At 45.0% G+C, this 18,710-nt stretch overlaps 1 protein-coding gene across 1 annotated transcript; it reads right to left on the bottom strand.

Moving 5' to 3' along the window:
- Positions 1-405: 405 nt before the first annotated feature.
- Positions 406-18,107, bottom strand: LOC117136404 (protein unzipped). The gene is made up of 5 exons (XM_033297300.1): positions 17,981-18,107; positions 17,454-17,527; positions 1,363-2,144; positions 956-1,305; positions 406-901 (listed from the first exon to the last, which is right to left on the bottom strand). The coding sequence occupies exons 3-5, from the start codon at positions 2,069-2,071 to the stop codon at positions 494-496; spliced, it is 1,467 nt and encodes a 488-aa protein (XP_033153191.1). The 5' UTR covers positions 2,072-2,144; positions 17,454-17,527; positions 17,981-18,107; the 3' UTR covers positions 406-493.
- Between the last annotated feature and the right edge of the window lie 603 nt (positions 18,108-18,710).

The raw sequence follows: 18,710 nt of genomic DNA, 5'->3' as shown, positions 1-18,710 counted from the left end.
ATACATACATCATTTTAGAGAGCGCGATCTATAATACCATCCCTAAACAAATGTCAATTCAAGTTTAATATTTTTTCTACTTGCTATTAATGCTGCTTACTAACTACAAAAATGAGAAGCGTTTAAATCATTGCAAATAAAAAAACTTGTAAAATATTTCTACATAAAAATATGAATATATTTATTTTTAATTATACTTTTGATTTATTTCCGCTTGTAAGGGGTTCTGTTTAGGAATGTATTACGTTTATTTTAATGATCATTTAAATTCTCTTCGCTTGCATGCGTGTTAAAGAAGAAGCCTTGGGACAAGTATAAAAAATATCGACTTTTGCTTTTCGTTTTCACACCAAATTTTTTCCCGGTTCTTGGGGTTTATATATGCCTACAATGTCTATCTGCTTATTACATCTCTCTGACGCTCTCAAAGACGGGTACAACAGGTACAACAACAACAATTAAACGCTATACTGAGTCCAGAGCTCAATTTCATCTACAGACTCAAAAAAAGTGTTAAAAGTAGCGTTAATAAAGTCGACCCAGCAATAAATGTTGACCCCGCTGCATTGACTCCGAACCCTGCCAGCGCCACATCCTTTCCCGGGTCGGAGGACATGTTCTCTGGAGCCTCGTGCGAATTTAATTCGTTGCTGGACGGGGAGTCATGCAAGGTCTTCTCCAGCGTATCGGGACCTGAATGCTGCACACCATTGTCCTTCATATGGACCAGCGGGGGCTCATTTATGGGCGTCGGCTCGTTGGTGCTGGTTGTGGTGGCATGTGTCGTGGTCGATGTGGATGTGGTCGTTGTGGTGGTCGTTGTGGGAACCAGAGTACCGTTCTCAATCCAGTAGACGGGACTGAACTCCAGCTTCACCTCCTTCAAGTAGCTCTTTCGCACCTGTAGATTGAAATTCATTAGAACATGGCTTTACAAAAAGCTCAAACCACTTGCCTCTGCGCTGATCTTTCGGGAAACACTTTCATCGCTTCCGTAATAGAAAGCAAAGAGCTTGCCACTGTACGGCGCCTCCAGGGTCACATAATTGCCACGTAGCGTAACATTAATTGCTGTTCCAGGCCAAAGTTTCGTGTGCACTGCCTTGTTTTCCGATCGTTTTTCGGTGTGTTTTAAGGCCCAGTTAATTTCAGCCGGAACAGCCTCATCTTTTTCGAATATTTTTGTGGGTAGACCACGAGCAACACCCTCGTGGGATCCCCAATATTGATTATAGTTGAAGGTATAGCTTAGAATCGTCTCTACTGTACTATATTTATCTTCCAGATTTTCAAGCTTCCTGGTAACTACGAAATCAGTTAACGTTATTAAAAAGCTAACAAATTATATTTGATTAGACTTACCTAGTTCAGTCATGTTCTCTTGAATATCAGTGCGCAGGCGATCAAGTTTGATGTCCCTGAGCTCGTATCGGAAGGGCTCTGTTTCGACTAAAACTTCGCCATCGTCGTAGTACTTCTCACGTTCGGCTTCAATGACCCTAATTTTTCCCAGACCCACCGGCTCCAAGTGGCCCAGATTGAAGTCTGCTCCCCAATGGGTGACGACACCGTCCTTGTTCGGTTGACTTGGGGCCCGATGGCGACCAATGTAAGAGTCATCCCCAATGCGTATTGCACCGACGGGAACACCAGCATCAAACTTACGCCAATGGCGCCAGCCAACCTTCCCCAGGTGACCCTTGTTCATAAGGACATCGAAGTTGTCGTACTTTCCGTGCTTATAGTGGGCCGCAAGGCATACGTGTCTCTGAAGGATTTTCTCGGTATGGCCGGACACTTGGATACCATCGATTGGTACACGACATACGTACATGGGGTAATGCTCATCCTCAGTAACGTACTTTCCGCCCTCCACGGCGAACTGCAACTGTGTAGCATCCTTGGGGTCATAGCTTTCCCATACTAGGGTACTCGAGGTAACCAATTGACCCAAGACCGATGACGCGTTTTTGTGGGTGAACACTGAGTGCTCCGCAGACTTTGCTGGAGCTAGAGTTTGAATAAGGACCAGTAGGCAGCCTAGACTGATTAAACAACTATTTGATGTCATCGTGCTGATTGTACTTCGTAGTGATTGGACTCTGACTTTTGTCAATCCAGTTTGTGCCCAAAAGAGGTGGGATCTAAAAATTAAAGCACATAAAAATAATTAAAAATATTGTTATTTTGGGCAATCTCCAGAAGGTAAACTCGATTTTCATTATCAAAACCTTCAAGCTGCGTGCTTTTTAATTACTGACAATAGGTTTTGGCAGCCAGACATTACGGAAGTTCACATGATCGGCTGGCTTTCTGAAAATCTTTACTCTTTTTGGTCCGAAAAAAAAACATTAAAAATTTAAGCGGCTAGTAGGAGAATCTGCAATAAACAACTCCCCCGCCGTTTTGCTTCTCCCATTAGCGGCATCAATGTCACCGAACCCAGCACTGAGCTGTCAATTTGGGGAGTAACATGCTATACGTCTGCATGTTGTCCCTATGGAAAGGATTCCCAATAAATTTGTCGCTTGCTTGCGCAAGTTTCGTGCGGACACACGGCGTATACGTTTTCGTGCGGACACACGGCGTATACGTAACTTTGTAATTTAATTTATGGACGAAGAGGAGCGAAGGAAGAGAGGTTTGCTGCAGCGGAAGTGACTGGTCGCCATGTTTATTCATTAGCAAGCATTGTGTTCAGGACACGGACACACTGCTCCTGTTAGTACGAGTGGAATACACATTTACGGCAGCATGAATACAGCTTGACTTCGTCTAGTTCACCGTGGTAATGTGCTGTTGTTTTCAACCGAAGTGGCTCCTATAACGAACCCAGAGCATTTGCCTCTAGGTGTCCGGCTTTCAGCTGCTCACCCACACTGACCCGTAACGTAACCGTCTGCAGCGGATATGAGATGATAAGGTTACATGCAACATCATTTGTTGCCTTGACAAATGATGTGTTATTGTGATATGTTTTGAAGCGAAACTCGACGAGGGGATGACACTGCCCTCGCCGGGGCCAAGTAACTTTCGAGTGCCGGGAGTTAAAGTGGGCTGGGTCAAAATTTAAATAATACATGAGCAGCCGCAGATAGAAATTGCTTGGTCCCTGCTTTGTGTTCAACAACGCGGCTTCATTGCTCAGACAACTTGTGAGGAGTGAGCGCAAGAGCCTACATTGACAACACAGCACCATCCCGATGGGAGGATGCTCAGCATCTGTTCCTTCCGGCTGCACCTATGCGAGCTCCCAGTGAGTAACCAGTTTGGGCTGTGGAACAATTCTGCTGTGACGCACCACTTGCCACTTGAGGCACTTGCGGAACACTGGCATTCCTTCGGCCAACAGCGGAAGCAACTGTCATAAAAGCGTCGCGGGGTGCGACCGGAGGCAGCAACTTATGGAGATCCACATTTCAAGGCATATTGACCTCTGGTCACCGACCGCACTGCTAGCCCGTTTTTGCGCATGCAATTAATATGCTAAAAATAGCAGACGCGAAGACCGACCCGTCAAATTGGCGAAGGCATCGCAGAAAATTATTTATTAATGTCCAGCATAGTTGCACAACGCCGAAGCCTCCTCGCTAGCCGACACCCAGCATTAATTCAATTGAGCGCTCTGACAGTGCGGAAATCGGGTGGCGGAATCTGATCTGCCCATGGAGGGGAGTCGAGAGTCCGGAACACACAAGTCAGTGAAAGTTCACGTGGCCTTATATTAAATCACATGGCTTGCAACATTCTCTTCGGCTTGCGAGTTCCCGGAATCCCCTGCAGGTTAGCTTATTAAGATTTACGAGCAACAGGGCGCGGTGAAAGGTCTGCGGGTTCTGCAGCAGCGAAGAGGAAGGGGCAGCCTGCGGTAGTTTAATTGGATTTTATTGAACTTTGACTCTGACCCTCTTGGTTAAGAAAGCTGCAACAAGTTGGAGCCGTTGCTCGTGTCGTGCAACAAAACATTGGGTTGCACCAAATTGATTCAGCTAGTTTTTTTGAATTATGGTCCCTGTTCATGCCGCAGCCGCACTAACCACTCCCGTCCTCCTTCGCATTCTGATTCCCATTACTATATGAGGGCCCGACCCGCGCTTCAATCAACTCAATTGGGCATTGTGCATTATGACTTTGACATTACAATGATCTGGCGTCCGAGCGTTTCAACATTAGATTTCTCACTTCGGTTGGCTAGCGAGCGCCCAAAAAGCAAGGGTTCAATGATCTTGGCTTCGCCTTGAAATATTTGTAAACAAAAATTAATTAGAAAACCATTAAAGCCAGTAACGACCAGCAAACTATTCCCAGCACCATCCGAACGTGATGTTGCCTCCAAATTAGCATGGGAATAAAACTATAAATAAGTGGGCCAAAAGCAAAGCAGAGTTTTAGATTTGAAAGTATACCGAACTTGTAGTTTGCGGCTGGAAAAAATGAGTACGCAATATACACAGCTTTCAAGGGGGTTCCTTTATTAATAGAATAAGTGAGCATTTGCTTTGAGCAAATTAAAAAAAGGTTATAAAAAATGGACTTGTCGAACACTAAGTATAGAGGAATTTAGTTTTCAGTTGTAGTAATTGCTCAAAATCAATTAAAAGCATTTCCGTCATATGGATTTAATGATTACTTATAATACTTACAGCTTATACAGCCATGCTCCCACTTTTTACTTTTCAATTGAAAGCCGATTGAATAACTGTCTTACTCCGGTTTGAAAGTACTTAACGATTGCATGAAATGCTTATCCGCAATCCTAGCTGAAGCTATTTCTCAATAACTGCTGTTCAATTTTACAGGTGACTTAATTGATGGTTCAGTTTGCGTGCCGCTCTCGCGGCTTTCCTCTAATGACGATTGAATATTTTAAAAACTCATATGCAATCTGAACGGTCATGCCAGATATCAGTGCAAATATTATCTGGCTTTATATAATTGCCTGTTCGTTATTGTTACTTGCTGGCTATCTTAGCAACAGGTGACACTGTACCTTTAACCTCCCACGCTTTCGAGAGACCGTGCCTACACCGATTGCCGTCCGTCCCGCTGCTCGTGGCTTCCAAGCCGTTTCAACGCAGCGAAGCAAAGCAGTTAACCAGCGAAGCACGACCAAAACGCGGTAACAGACCCAACGGCTGGTTTTGCCGGTCGGTCTTTTTCATGTCCAAAAAGAAACCAACGAGAAAAACAGAGGAAAATTACCATTCAGCTGTTTCTAGCTGCAAGCGCAGCATTACAAAAACAGTTGTTAACTTAATTAAAGTGTCCAGCTCAAAAGTACTAAGAGGTAATCGAAAAAACACGTGCTTTAGGAGTCTGGTCATAATCCGTAGATTCTTACGAACAGCGGGTTCACTGGTTGCCGACTACAATAGCGGTATGCAAGGATCTGATTTAAAATCGTTACTGTATTTATTTAATATCACAAGCTGAGCAGCACAAAACTTTTTGTTACATACAAATAAATTTTAAAGCTCCGACATCACAGATTCATTCCACTGACCCCATCCCCTGTCATGCACCTCCTGTGTTTGCCCAGCTGCGACAGCGCTCTCGTATGGCGCAAGTCTGGTCCAAAGTTTTCACACCCCCATCCCACCACTTTCCGCCTGGCAGGCCCATGCCCATTTGCATGTTGCATCAATTAGGGCGTCTGGAGCAGTCCGCTCAGGTTTGACCGGCTACCGGCGGCTGTTGTTGAGCCCATTAAATTGAATGCAGTCTGCACGAGGGCACGTGACAATGGGCAGCCGGTGTGCCCCATCTCATCATTGTTTGCAAAGCGATTCCACTCAATTAATTTAATGGATCAATCGATCGCCGTGTTTGATTGGGGAGCCCAAGTAGTTACGTTAACAGTTTTAAAAGTCGCCGGGGCAGTTTACTAATTGCCACCTGGCTAGCCACCGTTCAGGGAGACTGAATGTGGTGCGCTGACCGCCTTGATTGCCTCACTGATGTCATTACCTTCGAAGTGTTGGAAAACTCGACTTAGCCCGAAATCAAAAGCCAGAGGGCTTGCTTCGTTTCGAATTATCAACATTATTTAGTATTCAATGCAAATATTGAGCTCATAAATTTCCATTTCAAAGTAAACCCGTTTTCCCACAAAAATATATACAAATTTATACGCATATTAACTGGATTTAACTAAATAAACATTTCGAAATGTTAGAGTAAAGTTGAAAATCTTTAATTAAAGCCCTATTAAGCAAACAAACAAGCTGCTAATTAATTAATTTGTAATGCTTAATAAAATTGTCATTAATTATAATTTCAGTGCCCCACAAGGAAATTACGCGTACAAAATGTTGTGCATCAAAATATAATGGAAACAAAATAAAAATAAAAGTAACCATTTGAGACATTTCGGATCATTGAAGGTTTTCTTTATATTTAGTTGAAATACTTGTCCGAAGCATTTCGCAACGATACGTGAGAGACCATTTCACGCAATTCTTCAAAGCCTTAATAATGGCCGTAGCCGAACATCTGACAATACTTCGGTATAATTGCTTTTTAATTATGCACGATAAGTAAAAGCACTAGACAGAAGGCACTCAAAGCTCTTGAAGACGCACTAATTGAATTCATCAATGTAATACGCCATTTTCCCTTGCAGGCTTCCGACAAAACACATTTCGCCACGTTGATGGTGTTCTTCTGATTCTGTAGTTGGGTTTCTATAACATTGTTCCCCTCGAAAGGAATCCCATTGACCTCTCGCAGATTGCGATCTTTTCGAAATTGGTCATGGGCCGTTGGAGAGTGAGCCATATGTGCTTCGAGCGCCCCAGCACTACGTCATCATCATCGGAGCACTGTACAGGCGAAAACAAACCAAAACCGGTACTGTGTGGCGTTCTTGAAGCCAGCGAGCCACGTGCTGATCCTAAATTTATACCGCCAAAAACGTAAGAATAACGAAAAAGTAAGCTTGAACTGGTTTGTCGACTGGACTCCGATTTTACGAAGCAAGAAGAGGGGAATCAATCTTAAGCTATGCCTATTCTTGAACAATACGTTCTGAAGTAAGTCCAACATATACAAAATTGGATACAACGCCAAGGCCACATTCGGCGCTCTTTAACAAATCTAATCTTGCCTTTGCGCAATATGTGCAGATACATATTGCTTGATTCAAGTCGAAAGCTATTATCAGAATATCATCTGTCAGCATTAATTCATAAGATATGAAATTGAGCCATAAGAACCTAATTGCCTCAAGCAATGTATATTCTACCGGTATATACACAGACATACTATAGTATTGTTTTTTGCATTGAATTTAGTCCGTATGAATTGCGGAGCGATTTATCTATTTTAATTTATCTCTTTTAAATTTTAGATGGCAAACGTCATGCCCGCTTTTGCTCAGACCTTGGTTGCTGCCGGAACTTTTGTTGGGTTCATCTATTAACGAGCTATATAACAGCCGCTTACTTTGCAATTCGGATATGTAATTATGGAAATGGGGCTATACAGAGAATAAATAATGTACGTGATGTAGATCTAGCCGCAGAAAGATTGAATAGAACTAGTTTTACTACACAGCTACCGAATGATAATTTTGTGATCCAATGAAATTCTCTGGTTGCTTTTGTCTTCTGAACACCAACCAGATAACGATGTTAATGTTCCATCAAGGATTGATACCAAAACAGCAACAGTCCCTGGTGGTCGAGGGAAGCTCTAGGTAGGGAGCTCCGCGGTTCCAACCTCTTTTATTAGACACGGTAAGTCAAAACTGCGGTTGTGGCAAACACACCATCTAACTGTACTTCCACACCGTGGCCGAGAGTCGGCTCAGTGGAGCAGAGAAACGCAGCATGCCGCGTCGGCACGTCGCGATTCATTGCCAGGGCTCCATTAGCACCTCAGTGACAAGCGGAGAGGCTCGGGTTACGCGCATCCCAGAAGACAGGGAAACTCAACTGCTCTTGGATGCAATGCATAAGTGAATGCCAGGCCGGCCTAGATGCCGCGTCGCGTGCTGCACTCATTACATATCTCAGCGCTAGAACTTGGCCCTCGATCCCAAGTCGGCCTTCGTGGCTTATAAGCACCATTCTCAAGTGTTTATTGAGCTCTCCGCAGTAAGTTTCGACAGCCCATCAATTATGGTCGAACATTGCTCATCCGCCCAGTGATGACATGATGCCTTCAATTTGATGGACACAAGTGCTATTAACAAAAAGTCTACCGAATGTTCCTCGTCTTTTGAGCCGCGTTTTTAAGTTTTTTTAGTGCCCAGCAAGAAAGTGTCCATATTTGTCACTTTCAAGGGTGGCCGCTAGCCCACTTTGACCCAAGCGCTCATTTGTTATTTGATCCTTTCGTCCCAACAGGCTTCCCCGTTTCAGTCGGTAATTAACTGGCAATTTGCATTTTGACCCTTCAGACCATCGCTATTGTTTACTCTAGAAAATTTGTCCCATCTTTCCTTGCTTATTACCAGTACTCCTTCGTTTTAGTACGCTGCTCTGTTCGACTAAATTGAAAGGGGGCTCTGCCCCAAATACCCGGCCATTTGTTATAATAGAAGAATGTTTCCATTTGCAGCAAATTTAAGCTCGTGCGATTCTCAGTGTCACTTTCAATTTCTAGCAATTTAGTTCGCGTTCGCAGTTAGTCTAATGTGTGTCTCTGTTTTCTGTTCTGGTTTGCTGCGCTTCCGTCGATGAGGTCAGCAGATACATACTAATCCATGTTGTGCATAAAGTTGGGCTCATAAGCGCAGCATTTTGGCTTAATAAAAGTCCACAGCACTTCTCCTACAATTATTGTAGGAACTCACTCCCATACCGGTTTATAGAAAATTACTCACATTGCAAAATGCATTGCTATTATCTGCTCTACAGACAAAAAATATCCTCTCGAACATCCACAGCTGCAAGCGAATGCAAATGGAATGCTGTGACCCAGACGAAGTAAAAGCAATTTGCAAAACTATTTTGTTCAACAATGAAAACACGACAATGTAGAGCACGATTAGAACAAACACGAAAGCAATGGAAGTGGACTGCAGGTGATGCTCCTGTTCAGGAGTCACTACAGTGGACTCCTTCGGCCGCGCCTGTTCTAATTAGCGAATTCCAATTATCATTCCTCTCCCAGTTCCTTCCTGCAGCGTCGGAATTTTAGAGCGGGAAATTATATAATTCAGTCCGGGTGAAGTCACTGCATTTCTAATTAAGGTTTGCCAGCCATCGTCGCCGATGATCTGCGAGATACGAACGCCAGGGTAGCGGGAGCAAAAAATGTGTGTCAGACACTTGACATTAAACATTAAATGAAATGAAATTGCCGACGCTCCATGTTTGGCATCTATTGCTGATGACATCGTTTGACAACTTTCCATGGATGCGAGCGAGCACCTAATGACCTGTAACTGCTCTCCACTGGAAAGCTGTGCTTCTGCGCTGCGTGGGTGAAGTGGGTCGTTGGTGTTCTTGCGGTCGAAGTCGTTTGTCGGAGGGTGTACTGTACGGTGATACGGGGCGTTAAACGCGATAAGCTGTGTTCCCCATGTTCGCTATGACAACCTTCTCCACAAAGTGAAAAATCCACGCACTCTGATTGCCTTTCAGTAGGTCAGAGCCGAGAAAAATGGAAAACACTCAACCCATTGTCTTTATTGAGGCGTAGAGCCGCACTCAAATAATCAAATGCAATGCAAAACATGGTGACACTCAACCAAGTCACTAGATAGATGTCCACAGCTTTTGGATTCTTCTTTCTAGAGGATCAGCAAAAAAAAGTATTTGGGAATTCGAATTATTTTCGCACGAAAAATAAATGCAAATAGCAATAAATGAAAGCAATAAATGTTTTAGCGACGGAGGAGCTCAGAAAGCGCACGAACAAACAAACCCCGAAAGGCAGACGCACTAAAAATACAAATTTTGCCCAACAAATATAAATAAAAAACTGGAACTAAGTGGTGAGGAGAAAGAAGTGAGAGGCAGGGCTCGCCAATTCTCAGACAAGGTAAATAAAGCGAACGACCCCCGGAGCCACGAAAACCCAAGCTGATCTCACAGCTCGGATAAGTGTCTCACAGAAAGAGGAAAGCGTTTGTCTATGTTGTAAGCTTGAAGCCGTCATCCTACACCGAAAGAAAAACATAAAATCGTAATGTCACTTTTTTGGTAACCAAAAAAATTCAAAACATTTACATATATTCTAAAAGTACAGGTGCTGCTGGTCCGGACTAAGCTTGTATTTTGTAGAATATCGTGCCCATTTTTGCATATTTTTTTTCTCTGCATGTTCTGGCAGTAGTAACCGTCGACGGAGACGTCGCCACTGCTTGTAGTTCAAGGTGCACTGGTGAGTTGTTGAGAGGCTGACAGGCATGCGGGTGCAGTAGAGACTGGCTGCCACAGACGACGCTTTGGGGCAAGCAGCAGGGTCTATGCTCCCGAGGGCGCACTGCTGACCAATTTCTACCGTCCGCCAAGTACAGGCACCAAGTCATTCTGTATGAGCACTGTAAATTGACAATGATTGCCCACAATTTGCTCAACACAAAACGCCACAGAATCGAGCAAGAAAGTCTGGGAAACCCAGTTGAACCGAGATGCAAATACAAAACGCGCTGCGAGCAGTTACAGATATCCCACTGCAGATAGAGACGCAAGTGCTGGAATCGCAGCTACTTTATGGGTATGTCTCTATCTGCGACTTGTTTCCAGTTTGCCGGGAAGCCGTCTCATAACTCTGGCCACTTAAGTTGTGGCGCAGCCTCGTCCGGTGGGGGATCACAAATCATCGCGGGTACCGCGGAGGGGTTCTGAACCGCCGGTAGGGCATCTTCCTTAGCGAATATGTAAGCAGCTCCAATGATTTTTAATTAAGATTGATGGTAATGAAGTCGTTTTAAGCCTGTCGTCGTCCTTCCTAATTGACCGCTCATGTTAGGCAGGCATCACACCGGCAATGAGCATTTCTCTTGAGGCTCTAAATACTATATCCTATATCCAATCCTATAGATCCTTAGATGGATTGAACAACGTATTTATACATATTTTAACAAATTGTAATTGTAAAATTGAGTAAACCAACCAACCAAGCTTGCACATGGTAATCTATAACTGGAGCCGACACTATCGACGCTAAATCTCATGTGCCTGATGCGATTAAATTTTTGGGCACAACAAACTGATAGTTATGAACTCCAAGTGCCGGGCGAGACGGGGGAAAATGGGGTACCGTTAGCCACGACTTGAGCCAGGCTAATTGCAACGTCTGCCAGTGTGCTATATGTGTGGTGCAAGTAAACCAGTTTGCCGCGTTCAGCTATCCGCTCAAAGTCAACAAGCGTAATCTTCACTGCACGTGGGGCAACTATCCACAGAGGAGGCCAAATTCGAAAATCAGCTAGAACAAAGAGGCCGCCAAAGGAAATGGAGGCTTATGAGCGGAAAATGCAATTGTGCGCTCGAGCAATGTCAGGAGGATGTGGTCATGGATTAGAAGCCCTAAGCTTAAAGCGAACTCGGCTACATTTTACCTGGCCATACCTCCCCGTTCGCTCATCGATATTGGAACGCGTGCTGTTTTGCATCAGCCAGTTCGCGTCCCGTTTCATACACTAATGAATGACTATAACCATCAAGCTCCAGGATCATAAAATAAATTAGCTAATTAATGGCCAGGCCAATAAATTCCGTATTTTTGCAGGTATGCGTGGAAAGCCACGAGTCCGCTGGCCGTCAACTGTGCGCCATCAGGCAGGTCATTCAAGGTGTGAAAAGTTCATAATTTTTGAGGTCAGCCCGTTCCCGCGCCCATTGGTCACGTTCTATCTTAACCACCACAGAGACCAGTCAATAAGGGTCTTCGAAGGAATGTTTTCGAATAAGGCTGTGCTTGTAATTACAGATGCGAAATACGCCCGCGCAGATGCAGACTCTTATCTCGATTGGTTGGCGCCATACTTTTTGCTTGAACTGATTGAATGGTTGGAGGGGGTGGGGGGAGGGGGCGGCAGTGGCAGAGGAAGTTCAATATTACGGTGCACTCGACGTTCAGAGTGGACAAACAAACAAACGGCATTTTAATTGGAGCTGACATTTGTGTTTGTGAATATCCAGGTTGTGCTGAAATTTTGAACAACCCATGCAAATGTCAACAGCAGACGCTTAGAAATGTGGCACACCACACATAATACAAATCCCCTTCCCTGAGTGGCGACAATTCAGGCTGAGCTGTGCAGAGGAACGCTTCGGGGACCTCGTAGATTTGAGTGTTTGAGATGCCCATAGTGGGAGCTTGAAATTCTCCATTCTGATTTCAACCACAACCCAACCACGAGTTCAATCAGCTAGTACAAAGTGCCTTCCATAAATCAATAACACACAATTTCAGTGACCCAGTCCATTAGCCAGAATCAAATACGCAACAATAGAGCTGGCTGGCAACTCGGACAATTTTCCGGAAAAATCTTGGCAGGACTCTTCTGAAGCTGGCTAGTTTTCTGCGGCCAGTCACATGAAAAGTTCATATGGATTCCAGGAAAGAGTGCCGAGCAGCGGACCTTTGCAGTAGCAATTTTGCAGAATGTATATAACCTGTCTTTAATTTGCAACAAAAACGCGGTCGGCAGCCAGTACACCATGTCAAGTGGCAAAACAGGAGCCCGAACATGAGACATTTGATGACATGACACGGCGCCAACACAAACCAGCGGGGTATTCAGCCAGGGACACTCCACTCAAACTGCGTAGTGCCAGGCATTGGACCCTGCCTATTGATTTTCCATTGTAACGTGGACATTTTCGTCCTTGTTGTCCCGTCACTCTGGCATTCGTTGTCAAGCACTTATCGCTAATACCCAGTAAAGGCTTTTTGCAATGCTTCCTTGCTTGTGTGGGATTCGTAGGGCGTGCATTCTGGAGAAGCTTTACGTTGACCTTGTGTCAGCAGCTGCCGCACCTGGATTCGAATCGTGTGGTTCACCTTGTTCGAGGCTCCGTCTGTCTGCAGTCACTGATCGAAAATGCAATTCAGCCTGGATTGCCGGGAGGCTCACGGAAAGAAGGAGAACGGGATATCTAAATCTCACCTCCGTCGCGCACTTATGAATTTGACTGCAAACAGCTGTGCCCGCAGTACTTCGGGAGCTATGGGGTCGGTTGCGCGCTTTTGTGTATCTTAAATTTAGCGTTAACTTCCAAGTTCTCGGCTGCTTTTTACTGTGTGCCTTCCTGGCGAGTTTCACCCCCAAGGAAAGTGAAAAGTTCCGCATCCGAAATACGTCTTTTTACAGCACACCAACGCAAAGCGGTTTTCGTCGCCGATGCTGGAAGTAATAGCGACGGCGGAAGACAAGCTGAATGGGCCATAGAGAGGTGGGCACAAGGACTTCACTTCTAACAAAGCTTCCTCAAAGGTTGATTGGAAACTTGAGGAATAGGGCAAAATCTTGCCGTGTACCAAAACCATTCAAAAGAGTTAGATTACTCGAAGGCTAAATTATTTGCGCTTTAAGCCAACCCGTTAGCCCTTCAGAGTAACGACAAACAAACGGTTTCAAAGGCACGCAATCCACTTTAGAGGAGGACTTGGGTCTAGAAGGTGTGAGAGTGTCGAGTATGTTAACGGCCAGAATGCAAGTCATGTGACTTTTCCCCGGTCCAATGCGAGTCTAAGGGGTGACAAGTATGTGGGCAGGAAACCAAGGAGCGGGTCAGGAACCAAGCCGCCCTCGAAACGCGGCCAATAAGTCCAACGACAATGTGGGCAATTTTGAAATTTATCACAACAGAGGAGAGCCAAAGGGTCCTGGCGAAGGGCACGCACTGCCATGAGGCCTTAACGGGGTGGTTTCCACATTATCAACGCCGCAGGATGCACGCAGGAGATGCGTGGAAAATGGCTCGGTTCACTGTTCAGAAATACCAGGCCAAATAACCATTTGTGTGTGGAAATTAATTTTTACTTTATGTACCTCGCTTTGTTTGCTTTATTTGTTTACAGAAAAGTGAAATAATTGACAGTGGGTGGGCGCAGCTCGACGGCCGATTTAGGACCACTTCCAGGATCTGGAACGGAGCACGTGCGGTTTACGAATGCCGCAATAAATAGTACTTGCAGTACAGCGGGGAGTTGAAGCAAACCGAAAAGTGTATAGTTCTCCAACGCCAATATTGGCACTTGTTTTCCAACCGGAAAATCTTGCTATATAGCCCATTGGCGGAAATGCAGATGGAATTCCCATGGAGCAGCCGAATAGGGAGTTGGTAAGGAAATTACTCAATATTTCAGACCACCACTGTGGCCAAGAAATCTGCTCAAGCCGAGGGTCTTTCTCGCTCAAAGTTTGACTCACGAGAACCAAACAGAACAACAAGGGACAACGGCACAACAACAAAAGCGGAATAAAGACAGCAATAGCAAAATAATAAAATAACAAAGTAAGCGAATGCCACTTCCAACCCCCCGGCTGCCAGTCTGCAGGATGTACTGCCCGAAAAATAGAAGCCACGATTTGCGAGTGGCAACAAGAGCAGGGGCTCACGGCTCACGGCTCACGGCTCCGGGAACGTGTAATGCTGTAAGCAGGGCCAGACGCCGAGCAGTACTGAGCCAAACCACCCCTGGGTGGCACCGGCATGGATGGGTTCGGCGGCAGAGGACAATGCCACAAGAAGAAGCAGCTGCTGTTAGTTGCTCACAGGCGTCTATCGCCTTTTGCGTTTTTCCATTTTCGTGAGTGTCTTTGCGCGTCATCGTCGTCCTCGTGCCCATTCTTGGACTGAGTCCGGAATCTCCTTCACAGCGCCGCGCTCACGCTCATCTTGTTCCCGTGCACTCGACAGGCTGTAAGAAAAGCTTGAGCCAGAAAGCGAAATCCCACAGAACGTGATTCATTCACGAAATTCTCCCATAGCGGCTCTGAAGTCAAGTCCTGGAGACTGCGACCCGCTCTAGTTTGTCTGGTTCCCTCAAACCCCGAATGGCATTCATGTGATTCACCCAGACAGCAAATCATCGTGCTGAGTGAACCCAACACTAGACTAGAATAGAGGATGCTGCAGATGCAATGCCAAACGATTCGGATATTATTAGCAATAATAGGCTACCTTCGACGAAATTCAATCATAATCCAATATCCATCAATTTAACCCAATAAACAAGCACATTTCAAGATCGCGGAGCATAAATGGAGCATAAAATAAACGGAGCCGATTCAATCACTTTACATAGCATTGAAAAACTGAGTCATAATCGCGGCAGCCGATAGATGAGAGGAGAATTCGATTCAAGGTTCCCACATACATCTTCGATATGATGACATCACGCGCCACCACGGAGCCAGGGATTTGTGTGCAATATTTCAATTAAGTTTAATGTATTGTCAGCCTCGCTTGGTAAAATACAATCTACAAATGTACAAAGCAAATTAAAAATGTTCCAATTTTTTCTGAAGAAGTAAAAATTATATATATTCCAATATGCTTAACTATCATAAAAACTATTAACTATCAAGAAAACCCCCACCAACACAGAAACTCATCAGCCCCACTAAAATTGCCTTCTGTCGACGGAGTGCACGACCTCTCTCATGCCTGGCGTCCATCAAACAAAATCGATTTTCATTTTTGGGAGTGCTTGGAGGTCCCGGAACCAGGCCTACATGCACCATTCCGTCAAACAAACAAAGCGAATCGTAGTCAACCTACCGCAATCCGAAACCCAACTGAGCAACATCAGTCTTTATGCATATATCTATGCGAGCTTGGGAGGCTATATGGGCCATCGCGTGCTCGACGCAAGTTAATTGGGCAGAGAATAAAATTTCATAATCAACAACTGCTAGCAATGGGAAATTTACGACGTTCCCCCGAGCTGTTGCTCTCCATTTTGGGCCATTAACTAAAGAACTGATGACTCATCGTGCCTCCCACGAATCCTGCGACCTTCACCAGGATCTGAGAGAGACCTCAATGCGGCCAACGGCTTCGAAACGAATTAACTGCCAACTTTTGTTCATATCCTGAATCCTCATATCAAGCCAAGGTTTCGTTATCCCCTTCGCTGCCTTCGCAGACAATTGCTATCGCCCCGCGTCCTTCGCCCTTTGACTACTCCTCGAGCATTTATTTGTTTTCGTGCCGGTGTCCTTTGCCCTCCAGCTCAGCTGTGTGCGTGTGGCGTCAAATAAGTTTCCTTCCCAGGAGCAGGAGGTCGGAGAGGAGGCGTCAAACGAGCGAACGACAACTTGGCGCCATTTCAATGCCGCCAAGCTTCAATGGGGCCCACTTGGAGCTATGAAATGTCAGATACGCAGGGGACGTTCTCAGAGTTTTTAATATCCAATCATGTTACCAGGCAACGTAAATATACTCAGCTGTTGAAAGTGTTCATGAATGAGTTGCACATGTGCATTACATCTCTGTCACTAAGACCGCAGTAACGAGGTGTGATTAAAGCAAGAAGTAAATATATTAGCACACATGTGTTGTTTGGCTGATGATATCACAGACCATTAGCACCCTGAAAGAACGGCAACAATCGAGTGCCATCAAAAATCGTTCCAATATTATGTAAATTTGCGAAAATAAGTAGATGACGAGAGAGCGAAGAGCGATCTCCAAACAAATGGAACCCAAGCAGAAGCATCAAAACGTGAAAATAAAACAAGTTTTGATGGTGGACTGAGGAGTCAAGAGCTTTGCGAGTGGACCACGCGAATGAGCAAATCTAACAAAAAACAAAGAGAGAATATATGTATGTTCGCTGGGGAGCTTATCAGAGATCTTCTTTTCTATCCTGGCCAGGCGAAATTGGAACTGACTTTAAGGGCCTATATGTCTGGGCATTGTGAAACTCCCTTTCGAACAGGACACAAGCACAGCAGAGTTTGCGGGGTTTTCAACTCGATTAACATCGAAAATCGATTCTTGCCCTCGGGGGGAGCCCGGAAGCACTTACAGCTCTGCGGAGTCGTAAATGCGAAGTTCCACGGCCCCCATTTACTCAACGACGTATGCTTATTAGGTCGAACGTGCCCTGTCACGGGACTCCGGGCCAGGAAAGCTGTCTGCGGCAGGGTTTCCGGACGGGCCCCATCCTATTCCAGCCCCAGCAGTAAAGCCTTTGATTATGTTGTCCCGGGATCCCTTGGGAACGGGCAAACCTTGTTGTCTACCGTTCGTCTGGTCTTTCATAATTTACAGCTTCCCAAAAAAGCGGAATAGAAGCACCGGAGCGTTTCTCTGTCCTTTGAAGATTTTGCAAGTTTAATTTATGTGGGTTTGTTCTTCTTTTCCACTAGAAGTCTCAGCGCACATTAAAAATTCATTATCAGCATAAAGCTGGAAGGTTTCGGGAAGATGGGGTGGCTCATCTTACCACGACATTTCAATGGAAAACCAGGAACTACACGTGCAATTATCATCGCTGTCTGACCCAGTTGCTTCAAGGAGAAACGATGGCTGGCTTACCTGAATCGATAATTCCTGGCTGCACGTTAGTTTGCCATTCAATGAATCCTATTCGGAGGCTCTCACTTAGGATCCTGGAAACGAGAAACCATAGACAATACGTGAGAGTTTGGCGGAACTAGTCGCGACTTTGTCTTATCCTTAACAAAGCACTCGCGACAACAACAATCGATTCTGTTCGTTTGCAGTTAATTCTTCGGCGAATGCAAATCGAATTCGCTATTGCGCTCTAATTTCGACACATACACACGCATACGCACTCTCGCCACACACACACGAGCACAGAGAAACTGGTCAGCAGGCGAATGACGTCATTGCCAAGGATGCTGCGCGCATCTCAAGAACGCTGCCAGAAGTCGCACTTCATTTAAGGAACTTTGTTCTTGCTCGTAGTTGGATTCACTGAAGTCCGTTTCCCCAGTATTAACAGTTCGTAAGGAGCCCGCCAGATATTTTATTAATCTCAATTAAATTGCGACTGGCGCCAAGCACTCACATCTGGCTGTGATACTCGGAATTGGACTTACTGAATGGGACTTCAAGCGCGGACCTTCACCGTTCCTCGAAAAATTCAAAATTAACTGAAAGTATCCGCACGTCCGCGCATCAGCACAACGGTTTATTGAAGTTTGGTTTTACCAAGAACTGATTCGAAGAGAGGACAGCACGAGAGGCCCGGCAAAACACCAAAAACAAAAAGGCGCTATGGTATTTTGATGATGCGTCCAACTAAATGAAGAATGAAATCAGATGGCAACGCTAGCAAATGTCTACATCTACGTATATGTCAAAAGTATGATCGACATACGCCAGACTTAGGTTGCAACAATTTGACCAATATTATAATCTGAAAAGTGAGTTGATTCCTTTGCTATATCCGAACATGCGAATGACTGAGACTTTTAATACTTTTAGTGAAACCGGCAAAATAATTTAATCTGATTTCTATTCTGGATGTACTCGATTCCAATCGATACCGCTTGGTTTGAAGCCGGGATGATTTCGATCATAAGTGCGGTCATGAACCAGGGGAAGCTGTTGCGATACTTTGCTAAAAAGATAATCTATAATAGAGGGATGGAATGGGCGACCTGAAAAATGTTCGAGGATGATGCTTTAAAGCAAAAACTAGATGCGATCCATCTGTAAAACCTTAATCAGTAACTTCACAATTCGATGAGCTCAAAGCGCTGCCGTGGCCGCCTTGTGTACTAAAACATATCGATGCATCGATATGTCCGAACGGAATCGGAAGGC

The sequence above is a fragment of the Drosophila mauritiana genome, chromosome 2R (assembly GCF_004382145.1).
Source record: "Drosophila mauritiana strain mau12 chromosome 2R, ASM438214v1, whole genome shotgun sequence".
Classification (NCBI taxonomy): domain Eukaryota; kingdom Metazoa; phylum Arthropoda; class Insecta; order Diptera; family Drosophilidae; genus Drosophila; species Drosophila mauritiana.
This window is presented reverse-complemented; position numbering and strand designations above follow the sequence as displayed.

Excerpts from the sequence above, each read along its gene's own strand:
- LOC117136404 (XM_033297300.1), bottom strand. The coding sequence starts at position 2,071 with ATGACATCAAATAGTTGTTTAATCAGTCTAGGCTGCCTACTGGTCCTT. Across the intron at positions 1,306-1,362 it reads AGAGAACATGACTGAACTAG|TTACCAGGAAGCTTGAAAAT; the intron begins GTAAGTCTAATC and ends CTGATTTCGTAG. Across the intron at positions 902-955 it reads CCCGAAAGATCAGCGCAGAG|GTGCGAAAGAGCTACTTGAA; the intron begins GCAAGTGGTTTG and ends TTCAATCTACAG.